At 41.4% G+C, this 12,771-nt stretch overlaps 1 protein-coding gene across 5 annotated transcripts in view; it reads right to left on the bottom strand.

Moving 5' to 3' along the window:
- The window catches only part of INPP5A (inositol polyphosphate-5-phosphatase A), a 244,062-nt gene that overhangs the window by 112,249 nt on the left and 119,042 nt on the right, over positions 1-12,771 (bottom strand). For all 5 annotated transcript variants that reach the window (XM_075424000.1, XM_075424002.1, XM_075424003.1 and 2 more), the window contains exons 5-6: positions 6,890-6,953; positions 1,624-1,727 (exon numbers count right to left, since the gene is read on the bottom strand). In XM_075424000.1, the coding sequence (XP_075280115.1) occupies positions 1,624-1,727; positions 6,890-6,953 (168 nt within the window). The remainder of the gene's footprint in view (positions 1-1,623; positions 1,728-6,889; positions 6,954-12,771) is intronic.

Genomic DNA, 12,771 nt, shown 5'->3' with positions numbered 1-12,771 from the left:
CCGCGCCCAGAGCAGCGCTGCAGGATGTACGGGACATAGAAGCCATTGCTCCAAACACAAACATAGAAAAACTGATTCCCGAGCATCCACAAGAAACACACACAGTCCTTGGGCCACAAAACAGCATGGGGAAAGCCGCTGGCCTCAAGCATTTCTCCAGGAGACCGTGAAAAACCGTTCATGTAAGAGGTGGCAATAAACGACGCTGAACAAGTTACAGGTTTGCCAGTCCCATGATGAAACAGCAGCAGTGAAATAATGATGGAAATCATTCTTCCTAGGTATTAATGAGCAATCCATAATTTGGCCTATTGCTGTTAAGAGTGATAACAGCACTCACGCTGCTGTTCGGTGCTTTCAGTATTACAATCAAATCATTCAACAGCACTGTTCGTTTCCCACTTACATTGTCAATCACCCATACTGTTACAGCTTGTTGCTGATGAAGGAGAAAAATAAATATCTGCGTAACCACTTGAATTTCCTTCAAAATGATGGAACACTAAAATTCAAAGAAGTATTTAAGATGTTTATTCACAGGACATAAAAGCTAGTAAAGTTATGTCAAAGCAGCTTCTCTTCCAGTACAGAGATACAGAATACAGAAATAAATAATTCCAGTACCAAAGTCAAGAAAAAAAATAACCCATATCCTACCAACCCTGTAATTACTTATGCAATGCTATTCCAAGCACACATGCACTACGTAAACATCTCTAAGTGTGTATATTTACAAATTCTAAACTAATTTTTAAAGTTTATTTAGTTCTTCCTTATATTAAAGTAGTAACATGCCTGTTTGATCCACAAATGTTATAAGAATTCAACAAACTTACTCACTTGGCTTGTAGTAAACACTAACCATTCAACACCCGTGTTCTAGATTTTCTTAAGAAATTTAAAATGAGCAAATCAAAGTAAAAATCAAAGAAGAGAACTGCAGGCAAAGCCTGCACTTGCATGTTACAATTGCCCTTGAAGGTGCAGTGCAAGAAAACCCTCAGCTGTGCTTGTGTTTCAGGGTTTGACAAGACCTTCACTTTCAACTTTGAACATGCAAAACTCCCCAGTTCTTCAGAGAACAAAAAAAGGGAGGACAAGGGCAGCATCAGAGGAAAACATCCGTATGTTTTCAAGTTACATGTATTCTCGCACCAGTAAGAAATCACCTTTTCCCTACATACTTGCAGCGAGTGCAGCAGGACCTAGCTGTCCCGAACAGAAACCGGCATCACCACAACCATGACTGCAGAGCTGCTGCCGCTGAATACAAATGGAATCCATTCAAAGTCGCCTCTCACCCTGCCAAGGAGTAAGGCTCCCTGAAACAGACTTGCAGTTGGCACTGTGTGCTGTTTCTTTAGTTTTAAATGCACAAACAAGTCTTTTCATCACTGTCTCCATCCTTCACAAGGATTTCCTACCATACAAAGACCTCCATTTGAATTTGATAAATCCATGCAATGACTTAAAACACTTACTATAGGTGACAAGAAACCAACAAATAAAAAACCAAGATGCGATTCTGACCTTATTTACGTTGCTGAGAAGAGCTACTTGAGTGATCAGACCAAACCAGAACCAAACCTAGTATTTGGGAACGCTTCATGGGGCTGTACATACCTCAGGGAAATAATCCTGTGGAAACTTCTCTTTCTCCAGCATGGGCGTGCTTTCTAAAGTGTCTGAGTAGATTTCTTTCCCAGTAACCTTTTTATACTTCTTAGCTAGGAAGAGATATAAAACAAAATTAGCATACATGTCTTTAACATTTAAGCAACTTACCGTACTCGCTGGCAAAGCAGTGGCATCTGCAAAATAGGTGGTAGGGTCTCAGCAAGAATATGCAAGCACTGAGCTGTTCTGGGGGAAAAACCAGAGACTACTAAACCACGTATAAACGTGCTTGCTTGTATCAGACATCTTTAAGCTATACGGTTATGGGTACTGTTAGTTTTACTGTCCAGAGCACTGCATGAACCCAGGTCTCTGTGCACCCTTGCACTCAAACTTTCTGGCATGGTTCTTCCAGGAGATGCCTGTTTGTGTCCTCAGCCAGCATCCAGTAATCTACACTGGATAATTAACAGGAAAATTAATACAAAACAAATTAAGGTGAAAAATGTTACTTACGAGTAGTGATTATCTGTATGCTTTATCTAGCAACTCTTTTCAGATTTTTAAGCCTACCTACCTAAGCATCAACTGGTGCACATCTGTAACACACTACTGATCACATCTTTTACCCATCAAACAACTACATAATCATTCATTTAGATCATCTCAGCTTTTTGCCTTTTGCTTCAAACCAGCAGTACTGACAATTATCACCGACTCAGTGGCTGGCCACACTTAAACTGTCTGCTGCCTAGCTGTGTCCGTGGGGGGCTGGTTTTTGTCCCTCTAGAACTGACCCAGTAATGCTGGTGAACTCCCAATGAAAGATGAGGTGACCGCAAGCTGAGCAGCCCATTCCTTTTGTGGAACTGATGGGAGGTAGACTTGTTTTTAATTAACAACTGCCTCTGCAAAGAAAGGTGACATCCTCAAGTCATCCACTGAAGTCATTCAAATACTACAATACCCTGAGACAAAACAAGAAACGTGCTAAAAAGTTCTTATATGAACAGGCTGAATGTTTTCCCTCAGGGACATGAAAGCAGCAGAGAATACACTGCACCAAAACCAAGTGGTTTACTGAGTGGTCTAGAACAGAAAGACCAGAAATTTCTGTCTGCTGTATCCTAAACCAGAAATGGGGACAGTCAGTGAAATTCAGAAATGGCAATGTGGAACCTGACAAACAGAGGAAGTTCATTTTCCACTTAACGCATTATTAATGGGGCAGCTGCCTGTCCCAGACTGTCAGACTCGAGCAAGATCCTGTAAAAGCTGGGATACTCGTAACGATGTAAATAGCCGGAACACAGGCATGACCAGAGCCTCAGAGAGGACAGCTGCTCACCTTCAAGGCCTAATCCAAACAGATGGCCGAGGTGCAGTTGCCCATCAGAGCACTGCCTCTGGGTCTCTGCCATGGTTGGAGACAGTCGGCCGGCAGGCAGAACAGCGGTCTGACGCAGCACAGCCATCCCTGCATGCACGGGTGGAAACGGTTTCCACCTCTGCCAGCATCCCCACTACCCACACCCCAGGCTCCATCCATCAAGAAGGCCAGTAACGTAAATCGTCGAGTTTCAGCTGGGTGTTCCTTAATCAGCTAAATGACTGAAAACAATTTAAAAAATAAAAATCAGATCTTAGGACAAAGAAGCATTCTTTGTTTTCCTTATTTCCTCCTGAAATGCTCTGTGCTTATATATGCAGCTCAGCCAACTCTAAATTATTTGTGTAGTCACTTGAAAACCCTCAGAGTAAGAACCAGTCTTATTTTTGAATGGCCTTCACTGATACCAGGCCTTCTGCACCAGTTCTCCTGACCAGATTATTTCAAACCAAGAAAGCAAAAACCTTTCTCCAGGGATGTGCAGAAGATGAACTGGACTCACTCCATTCAAACCCCGTGCCAGCCGCTCTGTGACCCTGTCACCACCCACCTCTTCCAGATGATCCATTTCTGGCTATCAGCACATGAGGCTGACACATGAACTTAAAGCTGGCATGGGTGCTGTGTTTGTAGAAGAGACTTAGTGATAAAGCACGTAACTTTCCAAAACCTTTAATGCATGGTTACACCAGACAGACACAGCACAGACCTTTCAGCCTTGACAACCAATCTGCGGATCAATACAGCGCATGAACGAGTGGTTCTGCTGCTTGATCCGCTTCGTGCTTGGTCTATCTCCTGACCAAGGCAATGTGCTGGCATGTCCAAAGGCGAGAACCTGACTTCATTTACCAAACTCTTGTGACACAGGAATTTGGGTAGCTAGCTTACAGCTACTGTTAAGATGGAACCACCAAACTGGATTGAGTTTTGACTAAGAGTGCGCAAAAGAAACTCCAAAACAACTATTATCAATAGCCCTGAACTGTCCAGTTCTACCAGATAGCTGGTGCAAATACCAAGCAATACAACACTTGTCACTTTAAGCTGTCTAGATAAAGTATTTTATATAATCTGAGGAAGCATTTACTGTAATGTAGCAATATATCTTCGGGGGGGGGAAAGTATCACTCTTTATGTGCCAATCGCTTTGAGATCTAGCTCCCACAGGAAGACTAAAGAAATATCCTGATAAACTAATGTAGCATCATTCTACGTAGATCATGGATGGATGTGCCTCTTTCAGTAAGTTTAACAGCATCAGCAAAAAGATCCCCATGTCATTCAGGACACAGAACACATTTGGCAGAACTGTAAGGACTGAAGGCTCCTGCTGTGAGAACCTACATAAAAGGCAGCACGTGGCAGAAAGGAGGCACTTTACAGTCAACTCACGCTAACATCAATGCTGAATATGAACCAGCGATTCATTTACATGACTGCTGAGAGGCAAATGCAGGAGGAAAGCAGCATGCCTTCTCATGTCTCTCCAAGTAAAAATACTCCTACGATGCTTCTGACTTCATACCAGAGAAAATGAGATTCTTTCTGTAAACCCAAGTGGTAGACTGAAACTGGCCTAATGCCCCAGTCAGCAAAGCCCTCTGTCGGACCATGGCCCTTTAGAACACATAGCCTGTCGACAGTTTAAACTGCAAGCAAACTTCTGGGCCTCTGACCACTGTAGAACTAGTGTAACACCTTCTATGCTGTAGCAAATAATACGTGAGGCTGTAGGAGAAAACTGTTCTCGTTTTAAAACTCAAATATGTCTTCGTGAGAACTGAAAAACAGAGACAATCTTTTTTTTCCAAAAACTGTATTCAGTCACATCCAACTGTGCAGTGAATTTTGAAAAGACATAGTGATGTTACAGGAATATTGAATTGTATACCAACATGTATTTTTTGCATGCTTTTGAGTGGAACCAGAATTTCATAATGATTTTTGTGCAGAGAATGTTTATATCCATCTGGATTTTTCCTCTGATTTAAGAGCTTAATACACTGTGAAAATGTCAATAGTCATGAGAGAAGAGGCAAGTTTTACATTTCCCCTGAAAGATGGGAGCCCTCCGGGCCGTATTTCACAAACACCTCACTGGGAGACTGATTCTGCTCCACATTAAGGGAACAGCGGGTGACTTACAACACCGATTCAGTGTAGCACCTGCTTTCCTTGGATTTTTATTACGAGTTTTTTCTTTCCAAGTGATGACTGGGCCAAACACATCTTTACGTGCACGGTTCACATCCCATCTGGCTTTGCTAAGGTTCGCCGAGCAAAACGAAGAATCGAACTTTTAAAGGGTTTATTTTCTGGAACAAGCATCTGCTTATTTCTCTCATATCTATTATTTTCCCCTACACTTCTTCCTTCTATTTTCTCACTTCTTTTTAATTCTTACATTTTCTTTTAAAAACCATATGGTAGTGAATAAGCTGTCAATCAATGATTAATAAATCCAGAATGCTCCTCTTTTCCTAAACTAGTTGTCATTTCACTCTGTCAGATGTCGCTAGAGCAGGACACCTCTTGTCTGTGACCAGCAGGAGGGAACTTCGGGTGGAATTCAGAACAAAACTGTCAGTCCTCCAGCACTGGTGCGATGAAGTTGTGGGCTCAGGACTTCAGTGTGCAGATACAGCTCACATATTACTGATACCCAGAGCCCCTCACACGGCAAAATAAATGAACAGTTACTGACAGCGGGCCGGCAGGCCGTTCAGCCCAGGGACTGGGCTAACACCTTGGGTGTGCAGCTTCATGTGCAGTGCCAGGCTCCTCCAGTATTTCCACCCGATTACTATCATTACTCAGTGTCTGCAAAACTGCTCTAGTTTGGGAGAAAGACCAGACACGACCTCTCATCAGAAGTCCCTACATCACTATCGAGTTTTCCTGTACAGTCTCTCAGAAATAAAATCTACTCTGAACTGCCTATGATATTGTAGCTAAAATTGTTCTTCAGCATTGAAACCAGTAATGACAAGAGGAGTTAAGTTGGCTACATCTTGAATTGCTATATACATAGAACTACCGTTCAAATATTTCAGGCAAAGCAGACCCTGTACCCTCAATTACACGAGCAGAGAGAATCTATCTCAACTGAGAACAAAAATAATGAATCTATATAATTAAGACAATTAGTTCACTCCATAGTTACCACCATTTTGACAGTGTCTCAAATTAATGGGATGCTAGATATAGTATTAATGTGACTCAGCTCAATAAGCTAAATGAAGCTCAGAAGATATTTGTATTTAATATAGAGACAGTTCTCAACTGAAATAACATAAGTTTTATATAATCTTTTCTACAGACATCTCAGGAAGCATTCAATAATATTCTATGGTATTTCTAATATTTAATGTACATAGCCTAGCATTACTTTTAAACTTCTCAGATTTAGCAAGACCTCCAACCTGATGGATCAATGTGGGTTAAAAACAATGACATCCTCCTACTGACCTGCACTGCTCCAATGTAATTTAAGCCATAAATCTACCTCAGCTGCTTTGCAAAATGACCATCACTGATGGACATTTAAGGTCTTGGTCCTATATCTGATCTACATGGAAGAACCTTGTGGCCATTCAGAGTTGTTCTGAAATCATCAGGGATCTCTATAGATCCAAAGGTCCATCTGCATGGGAATGATTAATGCACCAGTTTTCAACCTGTGGCCGGTCCATTGACTTCTTCTAAGGGGTCTAGAAAAGGTAAGAAAAGTAACGTCTGTCATCAACGGACTTGCATGCATTATACAGAAGCCTCCATATTATGGGAAAAAGTAGGCACCACTATCAGAGAATATGGTAGAAAAGCTGCCTTGATATATAAAGCCAATTGGCAACTAACAACATTAATTCCTTTGCTTACCTTTAAAATCAAACTGGTAGATGTTTTTCAAAGATTCATGAAGAAAGTAAAAACTTCCTAGAGCCTGTAAAAAACAACAATAAAATAAGAAATTATTAAAATACCTACTTTAGCTAACTAAAAGCAAAAAAAATCCTGCTTTCCAATCAAATAAACCAGAAGAAATAGAATACTAACAAATAGAATTACTAATATTTACATTTTCTAAGATCTAGAAAAATATTAATTTCCTTTGTTGTTCTCTGAGTTTCATAAGCCGTTATGAAGAAGATCCTTAACAGCTGACTAACCATGGTAAGGGCACAGTTACCAGGCATACTTTTAGAAATACTAAGCGGGTGGTGGCAATTAGTAACACATACAAGTACCTTTCTCAACACTGAACACATCCCCACAGTTCTTTTATAAAAGCCAGATAATTTCTGCTTCTCTTTCCAAGCAAAACAAATGCTTTTGAAGACTGCAGTAGAGCAACAGCGAAGGGCTGAGAGACACAATAGGTTTTGAGAGCCAGGCACAGGTTTGCCATCTTCCTACTGAGCTGTGCAGAGCGAACAACTTGGGCAGCTGCAGAGCAGGTATAACACTTCAAATCTGACAGGAGCGTTGGGAATGTTTGTATGCGCTTGTACAGCTCTGCCTGTTCATAAGTGTTCAAAAAGAAAGAATATAAAGAATATCTAGAAGAGGCACAGATGTTTGAATACACGTTAAGCTGCTTGACACTGGCCTAACTGATGTGTTTCTAAGTATAAGCAGAAGCAGAGTTTAGTGCCCACAACAACACATGAAAAATTTGAGTTACTACTGAAAATAAAATACTGTGAGTTCATAGTTTGGCTTTAGATAGGACTTATAACTCCTTCAGCTGATCCTAGTCCTGAGCAACTACTCTGTTTAATTGTTTTCAAAACAGTGACCTAATCCAACTACAGAATTCTGTTACAGTTTTAATGATTAGTCCATGACTGAGTAAAGCATGTAAACATAGAAGTAGTCTCTACCATATTCAGAAAAGCAAATAAACTCCCATCTCAACAAATCAATTTTTAAAACACACTGAAGTCCACCCATATTCAGCAAAATATTGGTCCCTCTTCCTTTCAAATACTTACGTACTTTCCTGATTTCTGAAGATTTCTGAGAGCTTAATCCTCTGTCCATTAGTTAAGCAAGCATCTTTGCTCAAGGTACCACTTCAGCCTAGCCCTTAGTCGCACAGGCACAAGCGCTTTGGGCCCAACGCGGACAAGAGCTGAAATGCCATCTACCTCCGGACTGACCACAGCGCAGCCTCTGCTGGTGAGAACGGCGGTCAGCCTACTGTGGATTTTAGGACCCTTTTATCTGCCACAGAGCTCCCGTGAGATAGGAGGAAATCCACTCCAAGCTTCCCACGCCTGGTAGCTATATATCCCTCATTCTCTGGGTACCCACGCTCAGACTTCTGGGATCCAGCTGACAGGAGGCCGGAGGGAACTCGGCTGCAGCTGGCACTGGTGGCACCGTGCTCCGAACACATGCATCACAGCAGCGTGACAACAACGCTTGCTGCAATCACCGTGTCTTATACAAATAGAAGAAGCAAAGATCTGAAGTGTAAGAGACTGCCTAGCGCAGAGGTGGCTCTCGAGCACGGCAGGTGAAGTGCCCGTGGTCACACGCTAGCAGCAAGGCTGGGGACGGAGTGCTGCCTGGCTACCACGCCAGGACCAGCTGGCCGTCCCTCCTCTGGTCCAGCACCTGCCCCCCAGACAGGACCAACACACCCCACACCTCGGTGTGCGCCCTGCTCCTTTGCCAGCAAACCTCCGGGGACTGGATGGCTGCTGGCCTGGGCGCTCGGGCGAGACTGTCCCTTCCTGGCTCCATTCACACCATGGCAGCGTTGCCAAGTTGTCACCTACACGTACTGTGAGCTTGCTGCTTGCTTTTACTTCCTCACAGTCATGCAATGTACTGTTTTCCTCCAGTTAATGACAGGAAAGGTACATACTTGAAGAGAGTACAGGGAAATCAAGTAAGAAAGGAAAAAATAGTGCAAACAGACTTTATAGTGAAATATAAAAAAAAGTATAAATGTATAAAATGAGAACTTGATGAGCCTTTACATACATTTGACGTGCTCAACAGAAGTTGACTGGGAGAAAAAAGCAGCCTACCACCAGATAAAGTCTTACCGAGAAGCATAAAAGAAGCAAGGCATTAAACAAAAAGGATGATTTAGTTTCATTTTGTCTTTTACTCCTATGATGACAGTCTCCTGGCAGAGCAGTGTTTTGGTTCAGTGACTGCTGCATTATTTATGAGGCGCTGCACATCCAGAGATTAAACATTTGCTGATTTGTCAAAAGCACAAACATGAGGTCCTGCCCATCTCCTTGACATATTAGTCCATCCAACAGAAAACACTGTCACCCATTTAATTGATGAGTACGCTTCCCTGCGACCCAGTCCGCTTCCTTTCGGTCTTGGGTTTGCTTTTTTATAACGTGGAGGAGGCAAATAAGAAAATGCAGGAGCACTCCTGTAGAGCACTCAAGGTTAACTATCCTGCAACAAGGACATGCTGCCAGAAATAAAATAAATCCCGATATAAGATAAAAACACTGCCACCTGATATTTAATTTCTAACTGAAGAAATTGTCATTAGCAATAGAAAATGCTGCTGTTTCAAGCTAAACTTTCAATACACTTTGGATTTTAAAACCAGATTATTCCTAAACAGCAATATGTTTACAGAAGTTTTTTGTAGAGAAAAGTATATTTTGTCTCTCAGAGAGCTAAAACTAGATAAAAGTCTTAAAATCGTATGCAAGTACAGGCAAAATTCAGTTGTTGCACTGGAAAAATAACTTTCCTAAACTCACTTACAAAGCCCCTAATTAAAGCAAAGAAACAAACATACATGCTGTCACAACTTTAAATTTTGTGGAAAGGCAGCAAAGTGCCTCCTTCTTTGCATGCACATAGGCACTGCTCAGCTGCATCATCATCAAGGAAAAACACAGATGGAAGAAAGTTATTTTCAGAATTCTCCATGGTAAAACTAAGTTACAGCGAGGCTGATCAAAAACAGGGGCTTGGGATGGGGTCAGAACATGGGGGTCAGCTGTGGTTGCCTTGCTCCACACGGACTTGGGAAGGCAGTGACAGTGACCGGGTTCGTACGTACTGCTCGGATGAGCAGCTGTCTCACAATACAGCTCTGGATCACAGAATTTCATCTTATGCACAAGCACTTTATATTCTTAACAGTGATGCATTTATACGCACACCGCTCTTATGCTGCTGAAATCAGTGCGATCAGTTATGAAGTAAAGTACTACTGAGTGGAAGGACACTACAGTTGAGCTCTTACCCGCTTATTTATTTGGAGAGCTGACCTTAGATAAAAGCTTTCAACATCAATATTATGTCAAATTTAAATAATTGGAATATGACATATATATCTATATTACAAAAAAATGAAAAGTATAAACAGTTGGATAAGTTCTCAGTTATAAAATCTAGCTAAATATGATTCCTCTATTTTACCAGAAGCTATTAACTAAGTAGAGTGTATTAAAGTCATGTTCTCCAGACTTAAGTCATTCTCCCCTCTTCTACTCTTTCTGAATTCTTCCCAGGTGGTCCATCTCTTTCTTCAACGCATAGGGCAAAATCTGACATATATAAAGATAATACTTTCTTACATAATACTACTCTTTAAGAACTCAGTATAAGGATACAGCTTTATTTCAGCTCTTATACGGTCTTCAGAAGAAGAAGAAAAGGAGAGAAAAAAAAAAAAAAAAGCCTCGGCAAGCATCATCCCAAATGCCTCAAGTCTGAAAAATTTAAAAACAAATGAAAAAGGGATCCTAGAAAGGGAAATCCTGGGCTACATCAGTAACATGTGGCCAATTCCATCTACCTGTAACATCTAAATACTATTTTTAAGGGAGTTTTTCTCCTAATCTAGCATGGCAGAATCTCGCAGGCTGGACGTGACCTCTGGGGTCCCCCGCCCAGCCGCTGCCCAAAGCAGGGCTGACAAGCGGGCTACGCAGGGCACTGCCCAGATGATTCAAAAAGCTCCAGGGTCGGAGACTGACTCCACTTTTGAAGCCTCTGTCTCAGTGCTCCGCTGCCTTCAGGGTAAACTTTTTCCCTTTATTCTCATTGGAACTCCCCTTGTCACAGCTGAGATGGAAACGTAAGGCTAAGTAAAAAAACATATTTGGCCATAGTGACCTACCCAAATCAGGCACAAATGATTTTAAAGACAGGTGAAAATTTAAATCTAGGTGACAGGATTATGAATTCTGAAGCTGCTCAATGTAACATGTCAATAAGTAAACCAAGAAGAACCAAGATGCTCTAAAGACTGTTTTATTTAGATGCTGTAACGCTATTAAAAATAGTACGCCAACCTTATTTCTGAACTTCCCCATTTGCTTACTGCTTGACTTCTTACAGTTTTACCCTCACTTTTAAAAACTAATTTTGACAAATCATGCAGCAAAGTTTGGTTTGATAGTCTACGTTTGTAGCACTGAATGTCAACTAACTGTGCACAAAGAACCTCCGATCGTGATTAAGCAACACTGTACAGTTTCAGGAACTGATAGTACTAACATTAAGATAGGCTTTGGCTGTGTAAGTCTGAACACGCCATTGAAAAGAAGCGAAACTATAATGGAATGGAAATTACGGCTATCACTATCTTCCGCATTGTTATAGACTTAATCAGGTTTATGTACATAAATGTTAACCTGTAAAAATGATGGAGTGCAGTTATAATTCACCGCTCTAACACAATGAAGTAAAAAGAAACTTTCTTTCAGGGCCTAATGCCTAGGCCCTTTTGCTGAGGAGATTATGTTAATTCAATTTATTTCTCATAAGATGACAGTTTAACAATAAGGTTAAATTATATTATTTCAAAGTCTACAACTTTATTCTCTTATTTACCATCTCAGTCTTCTTTGGAAAAATAAGTAGTGGCACACACAGTAGCAGCAGTACATACCTTATCTAAGGAATACAATATAGAAATGCATTACAAACTATAAACCACGCCAAACAGTTCAACTTTTAAAAATTTCATATATAAAGAAAACTATTATTTGTTCCATTTTAAGGATTGTTTAAACTGATTACTTCTGCTGTTAGCACAAATTCTATGCCATTTCTAAAGCAGGTGCTTTTACTGAAATGCAACCTCAGAAGCCATGTTACAGATTGTATCGTACTTTCGCAGTTCCTGCTATACCTGCTGCGTTCAGTTCCGGGCCCCTCACTGCAAGAAGGACACTGAGCTGCTGGAGCGTGTCCAGAGAAGGGCAATGAGGCTGGTGAGGGGTCTGGATAACAAGTCTGATGAGGAGAGGCTGAGGGAGCTGGGGGTGTTCAGTCTGGAGAAGAGGAGGCTGAGGGGAGACCTTATCGCTCTCTACAGCTACCTGAAAATAGGTTGTAGTGAGGTGGGGGTTGGTCTTTTCTCCCAGGCAACTAGTGATAGGACAAGAGGAAATGGCCTCAAGGTGCACCAGGGGAGGTTTATACTGGATATTAGGAAAAATTTCTTCACTTAAAGAGTGGTCAAGCACTGCAACAGGCTGCCCATGGAACTGGTGGAGTCACCATCCCTGGAGGTGTTCAAAATACGTGTAGATGTGGCATTTCAGGACATAGTTTAGCAGGCATGGTGGTGTTGGGTTGACGATTGAATTTGAACTTAATGATCTTAGAGGCCTTTTACAACCTTAATGATGCTATGAGTCTATGTTAGTGACTACAGAACAGTGAATCAGCAAATCTGCAAAAATTTCAGCCCTCTTTACGACAGTCTTTCCAGAGTAGAAGCTTGAAAATAATATGCACTGAGGGTCACTGAA

The sequence above is a fragment of the Opisthocomus hoazin genome, chromosome 6 (genome assembly GCF_030867145.1).
Source record: "Opisthocomus hoazin isolate bOpiHoa1 chromosome 6, bOpiHoa1.hap1, whole genome shotgun sequence".
NCBI lineage: Eukaryota > Metazoa > Chordata > Aves > Opisthocomiformes > Opisthocomidae > Opisthocomus > Opisthocomus hoazin.
Note: the sequence above shows the minus strand (reverse complement) of the source record. Positions and strands in the feature narration are given on the sequence as shown.